General features: G+C 47.2%; 1 protein-coding gene, 1 long non-coding RNA gene and 1 other non-coding gene across 4 annotated transcripts; 1 reads left to right on the top strand and 2 right to left on the bottom strand.

Moving 5' to 3' along the window:
* The first annotated feature begins 250 nt into the window (after window positions 1-250).
* Window positions 251-16018, top strand: LOC127493085 (uncharacterized). 2 transcript variants are annotated; one of them, XR_007923053.2, is made up of 5 exons: window positions 251-554; window positions 5822-5898; window positions 6017-6125; window positions 6778-12497; window positions 13052-16018. It is a non-coding gene; the product is annotated as an uncharacterized lncRNA (long non-coding RNA). The 2 variants fall into 2 exon arrangements; XR_011389045.1 differs by having other exon boundaries at window positions 6017-12497.
* LOC103349691 (butyrophilin subfamily 1 member A1) lies at window positions 3414-10162 on the bottom strand. The gene is made up of 7 exons (XM_008262444.4): window positions 10063-10162; window positions 9523-9870; window positions 7413-7694; window positions 6152-6301; window positions 5658-5678; window positions 5541-5567; window positions 3414-5222 (listed from the first exon to the last, which is right to left on the bottom strand). The coding sequence occupies exons 1-7, from the start codon at window positions 10136-10138 to the stop codon at window positions 4549-4551; spliced, it is 1578 nt and encodes a 525-aa protein (XP_008260666.2). The 5' UTR covers window positions 10139-10162; the 3' UTR covers window positions 3414-4548.
* LOC127493353 (small nucleolar RNA SNORA20) lies at window positions 8622-8725 on the bottom strand. Its single transcript, XR_007923410.2, has one exon. It is a non-coding gene; the product is annotated as a small nucleolar RNA SNORA20 (small nucleolar RNA).
* Window positions 16019-18112: the final 2094 nt, after the last annotated feature.

The raw sequence follows: 18112 nt of genomic DNA, 5'->3' as shown, positions 1-18112 counted from the left end.
TTAAAAATTTGGCTACTGTAGCGAACTGGAAAAAAACTTAGCGTGAAAAAGACATAGCTACTGTCAGGAGTGGGATTCGAACCCACGCCTCCAGGGGAGACTGCGACCTGAACGCAGCGCCTTAGACCGCTCGGCCATCCTGACCCGCTGGCAACCAGCGCCGCTCAAAAGTTACTTCAGTCTGTCTCTTAACGCTTTTCAACGGCTTCTCCCCGCGGCTCCCCTCAGGCGCGTCCGGCGTACTCATCCCTGCGAGCGGGGGCCCAGGGACGGCTCGTCTGCTTCCTGGCCTGAGTCTGTGCACTTTTTGGGTGTGGGGGTTGCGGTGATTAAAAAACTTTTGAAAACCAAACAGAAAACAAAACCGCTGAGTAGTTTCTGTAGCTCCCCGACCGCCAGGCTTCTCCGGGGTCGCGGCCCCCGCGGGACCCCCGCAAGCGGCGGCGGCGCCGACCGGAAGTGGGGCGCCGGAATGGCGGCGTGGAAGCGCGGCCGAGGCGAGGGCGCCGAGTCGTGGGCCTAGGCAGCCGCTGTCCCGCAGCCGCCAGTCTCACGTGAGTTTGGCTGATGAGATACAACGCTGAATTCCTTAAGTTAAGCTTCGCATTTCTGTCTCCAGGGAACCAGTTAGATGCAGATGTTCAGCCCGGCCCTGACCTGTTGAATCAGAAGTTTCGCTGCTTACAAAGCTGTGATCTTACTTAATGGCAATGTTATTCTACACTTCAGAACGGACAGAACGTTTTTAAATATTCTCACCACACAGTAAGGAAAAGGGGTACAGATCGGAGAGGAGACAGGATACGAACTCGCAGCCAAATCTGATTTATTTGCAGAAAATAAATTCACAGAGGTGGGTGGCAAGCTGTCAGCGCACACACAGACCGGCTGAGATGGTGCGACACACAGGGCCCATACCTTAGTGGGCTGGGCTTTTTATATCCTAGGTGGGCTAGGGGTCGGGAAGGGAGGTGGGGGCGCCTGGCTTTCGAAAAGAATGCAGGGGGTAGGGTGTGGAAGAACACAGGGTGTGAGACCGCATAGATCTCTTGAAAGAGGCAGGGGTAACATCTTGGAAGGCTGTTGGCACCATATCCGGTGCATTTATGAAACTGGAAAACTTGGCAGTAAGGCCAAAGGAAGTTCACCAGATCGGAAATGCCAGTTTAAACAGATTTCATTCGAATGATCTAGCCTGGGAATTCTCAGTCTCTTGCTAAGGCACCAGTAAGCATCATGTGAGGGATGTACCAGTTAGGACGAGGTGGCTTCAGTTAGTGTAAGAAGGTTTCAAGATCACTGTGGCATGAACAACAAAGAAAATTAGCTTTCTCTGTTTTAAAATTTATTGTTTTTATGAAAAGCAGAGTTATATATATATATAGAGAGATCTTCCATCTGCTGATTCACTCCCCAAATGGCCACGATGGCCAGGCAGAATCCATCTGGGTCTCCCACATGGGTGCAGGGGTCCAAGCACTACTTGGGCCATCCTCTGCTGCTTTCCCATGTTGCCAGCAGGGAACTACATCAGAATGGAGCTGCCAGGACTTGAACTGGCACCCATTTGGGATGCCAGCATCGGTCACAGCAGTTTAAGCACGTTTTGCCACAATGTTGGCCCCTGAAATTTATCTTTGTAGAAAGGAAGACTCAAGCCAGCAAGCGGTTGTGCCAGGTGAAGTCCCCAGGATCCAGGCTCTGCTTGTCTCAGTCTTGGGCGGTTGGTTACCTGTATCTCCTGCTCTGAGATGAACCCTCTGTTCATGCCTGGTTCGAGCATGGAAGGGTCAGGTGTCTATCTTGAAAAAACACAAGCCAAAAGCTGCACAGATCATTGCTTTCACTTTCTGCTTGCCAGAACACTGTCCGTGGGTGCGCTAGATACAAGTGGAAAATGTCATCTTCATTCTGGGCGGCTATGCGTCCGGCTAAAATTTGGGAGTAGGCAAGAGCAGATCTGGGTGAAATCTACCACTCTCTGTTACGTGGGATTAAAAATAGGGACTCCAGTCTCACAAAGAGGATCAAATGGAGACTCGTTCAACTTTAACTTTCTATGTGTTTATCACTGTATCTCCCATTAATTCATGTGGCCTGCTTAAATTTCTTATGTCTGTTATAGCAACCATGTCTGCACCTCAAAGGATTTCAAACTGCAGTTAAACCCCAAATCAGGTGTTGGATTTGGTCATATTTGTTGGATGAGATTTTAATTCTTAGAATAAAATGTCATGTGTTTTCAGGAAAATAAGTACCTTCCAATTTGAAATGAGCTGTGGAACGGGAATAAATAGCTAGGGAGTGGGGAGTGGGCTCTCAGGGGCTGGTGCAGCTGGGAAGTCTTAGTGAGGTCAGAGGTAGACAGAGAAGGCAGGGTCTGAGAGGTACTGAGGGCCAGCATGGAGGGGCTGCTGCTGTGCCCGCGTTTCCCTTTCAATCTGAGTGTCTGGGCTGAGTCACCTTGTTACTGTCCCCAGTGCCTAATCAGAATGAGGAGGACAATGTTGGAGAGTAAAGGAAAGAGAAAGTTTATCTCTTGGCAGATGAGGACAGTAGCAGGTTGACATCTTAGAAACCACTGTCCTGCTTAGTGATGATGGTCTGGGGTTTCCGTGAACACTACAAAGGGAAGGTGGGAAGCTGGTGTCTCTCAGACCTCCTTCCAGTTCCTTGGGAAACTCGCGAGCTGGCTTGACTTTATCCCGGGGAAGACATAGCAGGATATGATGTGCTATGAAACAGTATTTGACTGAGATCTGAAAGATGCGAAGTATTACCTTAAGTTAAGAAATTTCAGTGTTTCATTAATCAGGGTGAAGCCCACTCAGCCTGAAGCCCGTGCTTATCATACCCTTGGTTATTTGTATCTCTTTGCATTTTGGTAAACAGATTCGAACCTTTGGTCCTGCCGATCAGGGAGGGCTAGATGAGTTTGCAAGTGCAGCTGGCTTTTCTCAAGACGTTTCTGGATTTCACAGACAAGCATTATTTAGCTGTTTGAACAGACACTTTAGTCAGTCACTGGATCAATATATTTTTTTATCAGAATATGAAAAGGAAAATAAAGATATATTTGGTCTGATAACAGAGGCAAACATGCACACGCCATTAAAACAATAATAACTGACTTCATTTTGTGCTGCCAACTGCCAGCTCTGTGGCCACATGCTTGCCTCTGCTTATCAGACGGCACCCATATGGGATGCTGGCGCCGCAGTCAGAGGCCTCGCCTACCACAGTACTGTGGCCTTTTCAGAAGTAGTTTGATTCCATGTTTCCCTGCCTTGGGGAGCCCACAGCCGTCAGGCTGGAGATGGCCTGGGGTCATGCAGAATGGCACTATCTTGGCCAGCCGCATCCGCATGTGGATTCTTCCCTCAGTTTCCGTCAAGAAAGGAAGGTTCAGAGGCTGCTTTCAGCATGTAGACAGACTCATTTATTAGGTAAAGACTGTGGCAACAGCGATCCTGGAAGGTGGAAAAATACAGTGAAAATGGAAGGAGTGACCCAGGGTAAACTTGCAGTCCATTGGGAAAATAAGCCGCTCATTGGCAGGAAAACGCTCCGGGGCAAATCCAAACCGAGGTAATCAATGTAGGGGCTGAGCAGTGACGCAGAGCTGGGGGGGCAGCTGCACAGTGTGGGAACGCATGGCCCTGGAAGGTGCCTGAAGGTGGGGGAGGGTTTCTACGAGGGGGTGAGGGCTGAGGGGCTGAGGCTGAGACTGTGGCTGATGAAGTGTTGCTATCATGGAGGATGGTTCCTGGACATATCTTTGACGTGAAGTGGAACTCGTGGAGTCAACAAAGCGAGGTTAGACTGACCCACAGGCAAGGCAGGGAAAGCTGGGGCACAGGGTACAGAGAGAGGGACAAGCCCAAGGCAAGGCTGTGTAGATCGCTTTGCCTTTTGTCCAGAATTATCTCCTCTGTCACACTTTCTGTGCAACCCCGTGAAGCTCTTCTACTCCCTGGCTCAGCTCCCATAGAAGTAGGACCAGCTTCCTCTGTCTTCTAGGACATGTCTTAGAAAATTTGAGATATAGGCCTAAAAACCCTAGGGGCAGGCCAAGGGGTTCATGTCACTTTACTCCATCGTGATGTCCCCTCCAAACTCCCATAAGGAATTTCAGCCTGAAATCATCCTTCCCGGTACCCTGTGGATTTGCCTAAAACCCATTCCTCCACATGCCCCTGTTCTGGATACCAAGACACTTCTGCCACAACTCCATGCCAGCCTGGGCCCATTTTGATCCCAGAGCTATCCTTTGCGTTTGCCTCAAGCCCTCCCCTGCAGTTTCTAATTTTATGGGGTAAGAAAATACTAAGAGCAGCGTAAGAGTCACCCCTCCATCTCTCGAAAATCGGTATGGAAACAGGTTAGGAAGGTCCTTCTCCCCACTCTGTAGCAGCAGCAGCGTAACCTTCCCAAGACAAGTTAATTGCTGCCCAACAGGAGGCACGAAGGCTGGCTGGCACTGGCAGCTGAAGCCCCAGGGTGATGGAGGAGAAGGTTAGAGCGAAGAGAGCTGCACTGGGACATTCCTTAAGGTGTCCCTTGGCCTGGTTGGGTAGGGATTAATTTAGAATGGAGAGTGTCTGTGTCCCCAGAGGCAGCATACTCCCCCACAGGGGACAATGGGATGTCCTTAGAGAGGCCCTGAGCATCAGCAGCTACTGTGACCCCCTCAGGCCCGCCAGCAGTTGGGCAGATGGTCAGAGGCTTCTTCCCGCAGGACCACAGGCAAAAGAAGGGCCGGAGAGGGCCCGAGAAAGAGATGTTGGAGAAAGAATAGATATGGGATCCATCGGTCATGTTGTAGAAGGAGACGTCTCCTGCGTCACAGTCCAGGAAAATCCCAACCCTGCGGGGGGGTCCTGCCAAGGGGAGAGGAGTCCGCAGCGGGGTGAGGGCCCAGTAGCCATTTCCATAGAGCTCCACAGCCCAGAAGCCATTCTCAGGAGTCAGGGGGTCGAATCCTTTCTTGACCACATTCTCCCTGCACACACCAATGGCCCAGTCAGTCCTGTCTCCCACCTCCACCTCCCAGTAATGCCTGCCCAAGGTCAAGGTCTCACGGCCCAGCACGCAGGGCCAGGAGTCAAATCTCTCTGGTTTCTCAGGTAGTTTCTGACGGGAATCTTCCAGGCGAACAGATTTTGAATCTTCATATAGGAAGAGGTGCGGGTGGGCTGTGTCCGGGTCCAGAGTCACATCAACTGGAGAGAGAGAGAGAAAACGAGGGAGAGCAGGGCTGACCATGGGTGAAGAGGTGGGAGCTGGGCTGCTCAGGGGTCTCCATCCCCATGGGCCCCTCCCTCCTGGGTAGCTACATGTGATGTAAGGGCTGACTGTCCCTAATGGGACTCTGTCAGAGGGTGTTTGTCCCTGGGCCATCAGCAAGGGGCCTCTCTGTGTCTCCAGGAGAGTGTCGAGGCCCTGTGCACTGCCTCTCCCCTTTCTCTTCTCAACTAGAGTGTGCTGGCATTTTCATATTCAATGTTGTAGACGGAATTCCTGGGCCATGAGCCACTGACCTGCATGCAAGGTGGCCTTTTTCCATTCTGCAATGAAAAAGAGAGGTTGTCACTGACAGATTACCTAATAAGACAGAGAAAACCCTGTGCATGAGATAACAACAAGACTGAACTTACTGAGTTCCTCCAGGAGTTTCTCTGGAAAACAAACAGAAATAACTCAATGGACAGAACTGGTGTGGAAGACACAACAAAGGCGACACTGTTTACTTCATGGTCACCTCATTACTGAAACATTATCAAGAAATCAAAAACAAGGATTGTTTTGTTCTATATTCTAGGAAATATGCAGAAAGTTCTTACTGGCTTGGGATCAGATCCTTAATAGTAAGATCCTTACTCGGAAATGGAGTTTGAGGTGAGGGGTTGGGCCTGGGGGTGGGTTGTAAGTAGGCCTCAGGTCTAATTTCTCAATCAGAACTGGTTTTGACTCTGCCCAAGCCTCTGTTCTTCATGTTGGCCATCTGTGATTTCAGAGGCCTTATAATCCCGCCCGACTTGCAGAGCTCTGCAGTCAAATATCTTCCTGTCAGAAGCCATTCTGGAAGACCAGGACCCACTTGTCCTCTGAAGCACTCCTGAGAGGTAGCCTTGTGGATTCTGTGACTTACCTTTAGAGCTGAATGCATGCTTCCTCTCTTTGGCTCTTTCCTTGTATAGTCTCCAGATGAAAAATATGGACCCAATGGTGAGAAGTCCTAGGAGTATCAGAATGACAGCAACAGCCACAATCCAGGGAGGCAGTCTTGGGAAGAAGGGAGCTAGAACAGAATGCCCAAGAGGAACATTGTTGAGAAAGTCTGAGCAAGTCTACCCATGCCATCTCTCAGTGTCACTGTAAGCAGAAAAATTTGAGCAGGAGTGGACAGAGAAAGAGGAATGGAGAGTCCCTTTGGGGGACTGTCCCCTTGTGAACCAAAGGCAATAATGGGCCGATTCATGTCACTACAGAAATCTGTCCTTATCAATGCAAAATGGGAGCTAAAAGGATACAGGGGGCAAATAAGGAACAGGAAATGTCACTTCTGTGTGCAACAGAATGGGATTCATTGACAAAATAATCAGGAAAGGTTCCTGCCTGAACCATAGGTAGCTTCTGGGAAATAATGAGAGGATTTGTGTTCTTGAGGACCCTGGGAAGCTAGACTGTACTCTAGCATGGGATGAGGATTGGAAGGGGATAGAAGTGAAGGTAGTGAAACTAAAATAAAGAACTTTGTCTTCTTGTTTATTTAAGGAGAGAAGATTCTGGGCCAGGAATATCCCAAGGGGTGAAGCTTCTCTATCTTTGATTCTCCTAAAATGGAAAACCTATGGTCTGGTGTTGTGGTGTAGCAGGTTAATCCACCACCTGCTGTGCTGTTATCCCATATGGGTTCTGGGTTGAGTCCCAAATGCTCTACATCTGATCCAGCTCCCTGCTAATGCATCTGCGGAAGCAACAGAGGATAGCCCAAGTGATTGGGACTCTGCATTCACGTGGGACACCCGAAAGAATCCCCGGGCTCCTGAATTATGGCCTGGCCCAGCACTGGCCATTGTAGCCATCTGTGGAGTGAACCAGCAGATAGAAGATCTTTCTGTCTCTCCTTCTCTCTCTCTCCTACTCTTCCTTTCAAATAAATATAATAAATCTTAAAAAAAATAAAATAAAATAAAATGGAAAACTGAACTTTCTATGAGATCCAGGTAGAGTTTATGCCTTCAGAATCTACTTTTCTGGAGAAGTTGGTAGGATTCCCTCAAGTCTGTAGCAAAAAGATGAGAAGGGAAAAGTAGACAGCCCTGCCATGAGGTCTTCTCTGGACAGCTGTCCCAGGTAGTGTAGCTGTGAGTACTGTGAGCACAGGAACCAGAAGTGGTCCTGCTGACCTGGTATCGAAACCCCTGCTTCCTTCTCCTGGCCAAGCAGGGGGTTCTGGATGCAGCAAGACATGTTCCCCAGGGAGGTGTCTCTGATGACCACTGAAGTAGCCACAGTGAACAGGCCTTCTTCATCAGCACTCCTGGACTCGGACGTGGATGCAAGCTTCTCTCCCCGGGAAGTTCTCCACTGCACCCGCGGCTCTGGGTACCATCCTACTGAGGTGCACTCCAGTCGGATCTCCCCGTTCTCTTGAACTTCCATGTGGATGTGGGGATCAGAGCCCAGCGCTGTAGGGAGAGAAGCTGGCCTTAATATTTTAGTGGATGCCCTTCTGGGAGTCTTAAAACCATAGGGCTACAGAGTTTGAGAGAGGGGTCAAGTAGACTAGGAGTGGGAGGGACTCAAGTCCATAATTTGTCACTCAAGGAAATGAGGCATCAGTACAAGGAATTTCATCTACCTTAGCAGAGAGGCATACCTTCCTGGGATGCAACCTTTGAAATTTAGGCAGAAATGTGATAGGCAGGCATGGGGATGACTGTTTAGCCAGCTGGAACAGGAAGACCAATGGCTTACAGGCAGGTTAGTAGTCGAGGCTGGGGCTCCAGAACTGGGAGAGAGCTCAGTTGTTGGGAGTTATTATGAAAAGGCTTTGGAGAAGGAGAACTAGCGCTGGGTATTCGAAGATGAACAGAGAAGGAGTATCACTGAGGAGATGGGGAGGTGGAGGTGTTTCCCCTGAGACTGCAGTCCACAATTTAAGTTCCCTTTAACTGTGATGCTGATTCAGAAATTTTCTTAATGTTTTCAACCTCACCTTCCTTTATATCATCATGCCCTAACACAGAGCAACATAGTGCTGCCTTTCCAGTCTGTTCAACCTCAGAAAAACACCGAGCATCAGAGTTCTTAAACATGTCTACAGCCATGGTTCAAATCCATATTCTAGGTTTGCATATGTGAGAATGAATATTCTTTTCATAAAAAGGGCTGCCACTTTCATCAGATCTCAAAGGTGTCTGCCATTTATAAAAGGCATCTGTTACTTACAAAAGGCAACAACAGTTTTATGCTATCAAATCTCTAGGTTTTTATACCTTTAAGGTATCTTTCATAGAAATGAAATATGAGTTCTATATGATGCTGCACAGGGGGCACTTTGTTATGAAGTGGGGACCCCAAATATCATGCAAGTGTTTTTTTTTTTCCCCACACAATGTCTAGACTGTGTAGGAGAGATGACACTCATTTCATCTCCATTTACAATGGCCCAATATTATTTTATCCCATGTGTATAACTGCTCAAAGCATTGGCAAGTGTTTTTCAAACTGTCTTTATTTGAATATATATAAGGAATACACTTGTATATTATGCATTTGAGATTGGTCTAAGTCATAGAAATAGTGTAAGTATACAGTGCTTTTCCAGTGACAACGTGGTTTCTCATATACTGCTCTTACCATTTTTTAACCTAATTACTAAACCTTGCTGGATAATGCTTTCCCAGTCTTACAGTAGGAAAGGCAGCCAGAGGAGATCTGCTTGATCTTGAGTGGGAACGGCAGGGCTCAGTGCCCATTTTTCTTCCTGAACGCTAACCATTTTCTTTATCATTTCAATCTGAATTTTGGCTTGAAGCAAAAAAAGTAATTAAAAAAAATCTTTTCTGGGCAGATCGAGAATATTAGCTCCATGATCTTAGGAAATCAGCCCTTAGAGACTGAACCCTAAAGGAGCTTCAGTTCGTTGCATGCTTGCTGCAGCCTTTTGTGCTGGTGGAAAACGGACACATCCTAACTATTCGTCTCTAGGACCTGATCGAGCAGACAAGGTGTACTGTGGTGAAAGAACATCGCACAGCCACAGCTTAGGATTACGTAACTGTTTTCCCAGGCTAGTAGTGGGGGAGATGGGGAGATCACTGCAGGAAACCCTTACAGCAAAGGCCTGTGCGGCGCCCTCACCCCCTGCCCGCTGCTCTAAGGAAGGTCTGCCAACCTCTCCGACCCAAAAGGGATTGGGGAATGGATCCGGTAGTTCTAAAAGTGACGAAGCCACAGGGATATACTCACAGCCTGGGTCCCGGGGAAGGCCGAAGCCCTCTGTCCACTTACCGGCCACCTTAAGGCTCACGGCGGCCTCCTGGTAGCTGCTGTCCTTCCTGAAGATGCACCTGTACTCGCCGTCGTCGGAGGCCCTGACGGCACGGATCCGCAAGGCTGCGCGCCCGCCGGCGAGCACCGCTGGCACCAGGGAGGCCCTCCCGCGGTACTCGGGCATCTGTTCATCCTCCTGCTCGCGCCCCGCCAGGAGCACCAGCACGGCCGGCGAGAAGGTGTGTCGGAACCACCGCAGCTCCGTGCTCTGGGCGCTCGCGTTCACTGGCAGGTGACAGGGCAGCTCAGCGTCTCCTCCCACGACGGCTAGGATGGGCTCCGGGGGTCCGAGAACTTCAAAGGGGGCTGCCCAAAACAATGAAAGCAAACAACAACAGAACCCGTGCAGTCAGGACGTGCGGGTGAGAGCTGGAGGCTGACACAGGCCGGGTTCCCATCCTGTCTCCCACTCCTTTGACAGCCTGGGGAGACACCATGTGGATTCCGGAGGGAGTCACTAGGGAGAACTGGGCAGGATCCCTTATGGGGGAGACTTACCTGAATCCAGGGTGGGCAGCTGCAGGAGGATGAGGGTGAGCAGACACTTGGGGAGGGCGCTTGGGGAAACGGCCATCTCCCTCCTTCCTGGGACAGCAACACACAGGAGTGAGTCCCTGAGGAGCTTCAGCCTAGGACAGGCATGCACAGGCGGTAACTGGGGGTTCTGCAGACCGCCTGCTCTGCCTGCATCTCCCTACAGTTCCTTCCAACCTGGAGGGCTCTGGCCATTTGCATCTGCAGCTCTTTACCTTCTCCCAGGTGGGGATTTCCATCTTACTGTCGTCAACACCTGAGCACCTCCCTACATTTAGACTGGCAGGTATAAGACAATGAACCAGACCCTGAAAACCCAAAGGAGAAGTCAGAGAAGAGGGGCGTTGTACCCATTAGTGGGTTGCATTTAAATGAACAAATCTTGGAATTCACTATGCTAAAAAGCTTCCTTCCAAATACAATAATTTGGCATTTGCCTTTAGCAAGGATAATAAAGATGAAGGCATGGAGACAAAAATGAGGACTGAGGAAATGAAAAGCGAGAAAGATGGGAGGAGATGGGGAGGGGTGGCTGAAGAACAATAAGGGGGCCTAGGGCTCAGGAGGAAGGAGCTGGGGGCTAGAACTGTGCTCTGCTGGCTGCCCACCCTCCCAGGGGCACTCACTGACCTGGATGATCTTGGAGGAAAAGGCTCCAGGAACCACAGCTTCCAAGTGCGAAACTGCTTAGGGCCTCTGGGCAAAAGTTAAAAGCTGGCAGGAGAAGGAAGGGGACGTGCTTTCAGGAAGGCCTGCCCCAAGGTGGCCCGGTGCATCTGCTTTGGAAAAAAAAAAAAAAAGAAGAAGAAGAAGAAGAAACATTTTCCAGAGAGATGGGAATGGATCAGGAAGCTGGACTAAATAAAAAGGATTGAGAGGAAAAGGGGGTGGGCTGCGGTGGGGATTGACAGAAATTCTCAAATGAGCTGTGAGGCCTGCAGGCAGTTAATTCATCTCTCCAAGCCTCAGTTCTTCTTCTTTTTTTTTTTTTTTTTAAGATTTACTTATTTTTATTTGAAAGGCAGAGTTACACAGAGAGACAGAGAGATTTCCATCCTCTGGTTCACTTCTCAAATGACCCTAAAGGGTACTGCTGGGCCAGACCAAAGCCAGGAGCTTCTTCCTGTACCCATGTGGGTACAGGGGCCCAAGCACTTGGGCCATCTTCTGCTGCTTTCCCAGGTGCATTAGCAGGGAGCTGTACTTGAAGTGGAGCATCTGGGACTTGAACCAGTGTCCATAGAGGATGCCAGTGCTGGCAGTGGTTTAACCCGCTATGCCACAGTGCCAACCCCATTTCTTTTTTAATCTTTAAAATGGAATAATATTTATAATACTGTCCTTAAAGATGTGTTGGGAATATTAAATGAGATTAAGCAGGAAAGGGGCTTAGCACATAATAGGGACTCAGAAGAAGGTAAATTGTTAATCTGTTATTATTTCTCTTTTTTCTTTTTAAAGATTTATTTATTTATTTGAGAGGCAGAGTTACAGAGAGAGACGGAGAGAAAAGTCTTCCATCAGCTGGTTCACTCCCCAAATTGCTGCAACAGCTGGGGCTGGGCCAGTCAGGAGCCAGGAGCTTCTTCTGCGTCTCCCACATGGGTACAGTGGTCCAAGCACTTGGGACATCTTCATCTTCCATTGCTTTCCCAGACACATTAGCAGGGAGCTGGATTGGAGGTGGAGCAGCCAGAACTCGAACCATGGCTCATATGGAATGCCAGTGCCACAGGCAGAGGCTTAATCTACTGTGCCGCAGTGCTAACCCCAACCTGTTATTATTTCTGTGAGTTGAAAAATGAAAGGGTAGGGAGGGACCTAGGCAGCCTCTTCTTTGTCAAGTACCCCCTGAAGCTGTAGTTCTTTGGCACAACTGCCCTGGGGGCTATCCTTGAAGGTTGCCAGTGAATGGGTCAGCTCAGGAGGTGAGGTCCAGTTATAGCCCAAAAGCCATCTCCCTCAAAGCAGCTCATGAGGCCTGCTATTCCTTATTTTGGACCAAACCTCTTATAGTTATGGGAAAATATTTTAATAGTTTCATAAAGTGGAAATCACCTTTTATCCACCAGTTAGTGATAGTCTCAATTCCCAATTCAGCGTATTTCCTTCTAGATTTATTTTGTGCTTATGTACATCATAAAAACAATCAATATGGGGTTTTGCATAATTCAAAAAATTAATAGTCACATGATTGCCAGTATTGTAGGACATTTTGAGTTTCATTTCTGTTATGAACAATGTAATTCTTAATTTAAAAAAATTGGATAAACAGATGACCAGTATACATATTTATGGGGATAGTGTGGTATTTCAACACATATAGACAGCATACACTGACCAAATCAGAGTAATTGACCTGTCCATCTCATCATTTCTTTATGTTCGGAGCCTTCCAGGTCCTCTCTTTTTTTTTTTTTTTTTTTTATTTTTATTTTTTTTTTTTTTATCTTTTATTTAATGAATATAAATTTCCAAAGTACGACTCATGTGTTACAATGGCTTCCCCCCCCATACCGTCCCTCCCACCCACAACCCCCCCCCTTCCCACTCCCTCTCCCCCTCCATTCACGTCAAGATTCATTTTCGATTATCTTAATATACAGAAGATCAGCCTAGCATACCTTAAGTAAGTATTTCAACAGTTTGCTCCCACACAGAAACATTAAGTGAAAAATAATAGATGATTTTTTTTAAATGATGATGAAATCAGATCAGACCTATTGTCACGTTTAATCCCAGTGAGAGTCAAGTTGGGAATTGATAATTTTTTTTTTTTTTTTTTTTTTTTACAGAAGATCAGTTTAGTGTACATTAAGTAAAGATTTCAATCGTTTGCACCCCCATAGAAACACAAAGTGAAATATACTGTTTGAGTACTCGTTATAGCATTAAGCCTCAGTGTACAGCACGTTAAGGACAGAGATCCTACATGAGGAGTAAGTGCACACAGGTCCTCTCTTATTTGCTCATCCATACATAATAGGTTATTGTGGGCTGTCCTGACCTCACTTTGCTGTGGAATAAATAATGTGCATTTTATATAAGTCTTTCTTCACACCTTGGATGACTTTCTGATAAACTGTCTGATAAAATTCCAGAAGTGAGCCTGGGAATCAAAGGGTATGAGCCCCTGGCAGAGTCCCTTCCTGGAGTGTGTCACTTCCTTCTCAGCTGCCCAAGTCACATTGTTTCTATTGGGAGTGGTGAAATGATCAAATAACTATTTTATTATGGCTTTATTTGGTCATTTTTCATGTGTTAATTAGCTATTCAGTACTTTCTAGAAAGAGCTTCTGAGGTCAGTTTCCCATTGTTTTCAAGACTGGTGTTGGTGCTGTTTCTTACCTGTCTATATGAGCTTTTTAGACATCAAAGATGTCCATACTTTATTCTATTTGTGAAAAAAAAAAAATCCCTCCTAGCCTTTTTATTTGCTGTGTAATTGGGATTGTGATTAAGACAAAAGACGTTTGCTCCATTTGACCCATCCGACTGCCAGAAGAATGATTTTTCCCCCAATACAAATGTGATCATGTTGCCTTTTTGCTTAAAAATTCCACCGCGTGTCCCTAGTGAGCTCAGCACCAAGTTCAAGCACCTTAATTGGGTTAAGAAAGTGCTGTTGGTCTGGTTTGATTTGGTGAGGAGCATGCTCTAGTAGACACCTACTCCCTTCTCTCACCTTTCTCTCCGCTCTACTTCCCTACCTGCCCCATTCTACCCTCACCTACCCACCTACTAGGAAGAATTTATGTAATGCGTGCGGTTCCTTCAACCCAGAACCTCTAGGTTGTGCTACTTGTCTTCACCCGCTCAGAACATCCTATTTCCTGCATGACAAACTCCTGTGTTGCCTTCAAACACTCATCGAAGGGCTCTTCCTTCTGCAGCCTCTTCCAGAAGCAATGAGAGGCAGCCTCACTTCCAGTGCTTCTCCTTTGCTCTCTTATAACATCTTCCTGTGATGCCCCAGGCATCCAGAGAATGAATCCCCTTCCCTCCCAGCACAGCCCAACCCAGGTGAGACACACCTTGGAAGTCCTAGGTCTTATCTATGAATTTAAAGTAAAATTAAAGCATTTCACTTCATTCTATGTGAGATTTGTTCCCATATGACTCTGGATAGCTTTTGCCTTCTCCAAGTACTCAGAACTCTCCAGAAAGCAGGTTGATCCTGGACACAGCTAGCTTCCTGGCACATCTGAGCTGGGCCTGGCTGTGAAGCAGATGTGTTTATTGTCAAATTCTACTTCTGAGCTTATCTTCCTCTCCTAAACTGCATTCTTTCATTGCATACTCTCATCTTTTCTCAGCCAGCAGACTGAAATAGATTTCGCAGCTTAAATCAAACCAGTTGGTTCTTGGCTTGTCTGCCCTGATTTTAGCTCCCGGTTAGACTTAACTTTCTCAAAATGCCACTTACAATGTTTCCTCTACTTCATCTCACTTCTGTCACTGGTCTTCTTCAGTTAGACTTCTGGCCCAGGCTTTGTGTTCCCAAAGGACATTGGCGGTAAGAGAGGCTTTTACTTGCACCCGAGGGAGCCAACTGAAAAGCAGAAGGGCTTGGTAAGAAAAGCAAAACTATTTAGAACCCAAGCTATTGCCTCGGGAAGCCATCAGTGCATTGGGAAACTGCCTGGGGGTGACCTTTCAGAGGCACAGGATGGGTGTAGGGAAGGAAGAGACTGAAGAGCTGACAAATCAGAGATTTAGAAAGCAACTCTGTTCTCCAAAAATATGGAATGCTATGATAGAAATCGCCAGGTATCCTCTGACAGTCTCCTTCCAGCCTGTTCTCAGTCTCTTACTCCTGGCCCCAGACCCTTGTTCCTTGTCTACTTGCCCCCTGCTGCCCAGACTCACTCCCTGATTACCACGCATCATTAGGAGACCTCCAAAGTGACTTGGGAAAGGACAAATGGGTCAGCTCGCACCCAGCTCAACTCCCGAGGAAAACGTTGAGACAATCGCCCTTCTCTCCATCCTCGTCATTAAAATGCTGTTGGCATTTTTCATTTTCCTGTAACCTGAGGCTTTGGGCTCTCGGGTGGCAGGAGCTCAGAACCCCAGAGACGCAAAGCCACTGGACAAGCGCACCGTGTGCTCTTTCCATCTGTAGAAACAGGGGTTTCTAAAAGGTTCATTGTTTGTGCCCCAGTGGGGGCTAAAACAGAATTTTCCAAGCCCCTTTATGGGTTTCTTTAGAAAATGAACAAAACTTAACCAATTATTATTTGCATTAAAGATGGGGGAAGAAAGATGGCATTGTGCGTGGAACATACAGTGAAGCACCTGTTCCTTTCTGTGAATATGTGCTTACTGACACATTATCAGATAAATCCTGAACATGCTCTTTGTTTCGTTTTTGGTTCTTGGAAACCTGAGGGAAGTTCCTTTTGGCTTCAGTTGCTAAGAGTTTTGCTGTATCTGGGAAGCTAAGTCTTGGGGGAAGTGAGCACTGGGCAGCTGGCCATGAGGCTCTGATTGCCTTGGTCACGCTGAAGCCAGCAGCCCACGCCCAGCGCAGGCTGTCCAGGTGGATCTGCCAGTATTGGTTCCAGTGCCTGGTCTGCACACTCCGGAGAGGGTCCCTCACATCAGGGGACTTCTCCGTGACTGGATGTGGGAGGAATTCGTTTTAGGATTTAGGCTCGTGGTGTGTAACTTGGGGTCAGACTCACGGAAGCAAGGGGTTTGCTCTGGATGAATGCTTTCAGGAAGGGGGAACAAGTCTTCCATCAATATTTCAATAGTTTTTATTAGGAAGTGGGAGGAACAGAGTAGGCTGAAGTTGTGCTTGGTAAAGAAGCAAGAGTTTCTCTGTTTAGCAGGAGTTGGGGGGAGGGAGGCACCATCATATTATGGTTCGTATTGTCTTCCTTTTTTCCTCCCCCATCTGGGCTCTGACATGATTATAGAGTGGCCTTTTTTTTTTTTTTTCCAAATCTGTCAATCATAGTCACAGAACAGCCTTGTTCAATGGTTGGTGTGGTGTGAAATTGTTAAAGTAGGAAACACTCACATAGCTGTGAGTGCTTGGCCAACTCCTAGCTGCCAGCGGCTGGGCCTGATTTTTCTTTCCCAGTCAGAACCCCAATTCTCTTTCAGATCTAAGGGTATCTGGGGCTCTATAGTCTTTATTTTCTCTTCCAATTTTGGAAGAGCTGGAATTGTGTTTCTGTATGCAGATATGTAGATGGCTTGACTTACCAGGAATCAAGTTCACCCTTCTGCTCTCCATTTTGGCCTCCTTTCTTTTTGAAAAGAATAAATTGTTGAAGTGAGATGTCTGAATTGTTTGAAGTCAAAAAATAATACCATCGAAGGCAGCATTGTAGTTACCTAACTCAGTTCCAAGATCCCATGTTCTGATTCTGAAAATACAGCCTGAAGATTCCTGGGGGGAGGGTGTTTTTTTGATATAGTTTCAAGGGACCCATGAGGCTAACACTCTTTCTTCCCTTTTTTTTTTTTTTAAGATTTTATTTATTTATTTGAGAGATAGAGTTACAGAGAGAGGCAGAGACAGAGAGAGAGAGAAAGAGAGAGAGAGAGAGAAAGTCTTCTATCTGCTGGTTCACTCCCCAGAGGGCCTCAACGGCCGGAGCTGAGCCGATCCTAAGTCATGAGCCAGGAGCTTCCTCTGGGTCTCCCACGTGGATGCAGGAGCCCAAACATTTGGGCCATCTTTCACTGCTTTCCCAGGCCACAGCAGGGAGCTAGATCAGGAGAGGAGCAGCTGGGACATGAACCAGCACTCATATGGGATTCCAGCGCCACAGGCGGAGGCTCAGGCTACTATGCCACAGCTCTGGCCCCAACACTATTTCAATAATAATAAAATGACAAACACACTATCTATCCTCCCCTCATTCTCTCACTAGTCTACACTATAGTTTTCTAGCAGGTATATGTCTTATAATACCCAAAAAAGATTAAATACAGAGGCAGAAATCAGAATCCAACCATCTTTTATGAAGTCAGACATTAGATTTGAAAGAAGTATGATATTCCTACACTAAACAATAAAATCAGCTTTGCTTTGGAAACTGCAGTTAGTTTTCATAAAACATGCTATTTTGGGGGCCAGCACTGTGGTGTAGCAGGTTCAGCCTCTGCCTGAAGCACCAGCATCCCAAATGGGTGTTGGTTTGAGTCCTGGCTATTCCACTTCCAATTCAGCTCCCTGCTAATGTGCCTGGGAAAGCAGCAGAAGATGGCCCAAGTGCTTGTGCCGCTGTACCCACATGGGAGACCCAGAAGAAGCTCCTGGCTCCTGGCTTCAGAATGGCCCAGCTCCAGCCATTATGGCCAACTGAGGAGTGAACAAGAGGATGGAAGATCTCTCTGCCTCTTCCTCTCCCTCTCTGGAACTCCACCTTTCAAGTAAAATAAATAAATCTTAAAATTAAAAATGCTATTTTTATTAACCTACAATTTTATTATTATTCTAATATAAAAAACTAGAAAAAATTTTCAGTTTCAATTCCAAATGCCATAAATATTAACAGATATTAACTCAATTGAACTGTAGCTTTTTGGGATCCTTAATTTTTTTTTTTATTTGAAAGTTGGAGTTACAGAGAGACCTAACATGTGCTGGTTCATTCCCCCAATTGGTTGCAAAGATTGGGGCCGGGCCAGGCCAAAGCCAGAGCCAGGAGACAGGATGTTCTTCTGGGTCTCCCACATGGATTCAGGGGCCCCAACACTTTGGCCATCTTCTTCTCTTTTCCCAGGCACATTAGCAGTGTGCTGGATCAGAAGTGGGGCAGCTAGGACTTGAATTGGCCCCATATGAGCACTGGTATCATAGGTGGTGGCTTTGCCCACTATGGCACAACGCCAGCCCCCTCAATATTTTTTTTAAAGATTTATTTATTTATTTGAAAGACAGGGTTACACAGAGGGAAGGAAAGGGAGAGAGAGGGGTAGGGAGGGAGGGGGGAAGAGAGAGAGAGAGAGAGAGAGAGAGAGACAGAGAGAGGTCTTCAATCTGCTGGTTCAC

The sequence above is a fragment of the Oryctolagus cuniculus genome, chromosome 5, assembly GCF_964237555.1.
Source record: "Oryctolagus cuniculus chromosome 5, mOryCun1.1, whole genome shotgun sequence".
Classification (NCBI taxonomy): domain Eukaryota; kingdom Metazoa; phylum Chordata; class Mammalia; order Lagomorpha; family Leporidae; genus Oryctolagus; species Oryctolagus cuniculus.
Note: the sequence above shows the minus strand (reverse complement) of the source record. Positions and strands in the feature narration are given on the sequence as shown.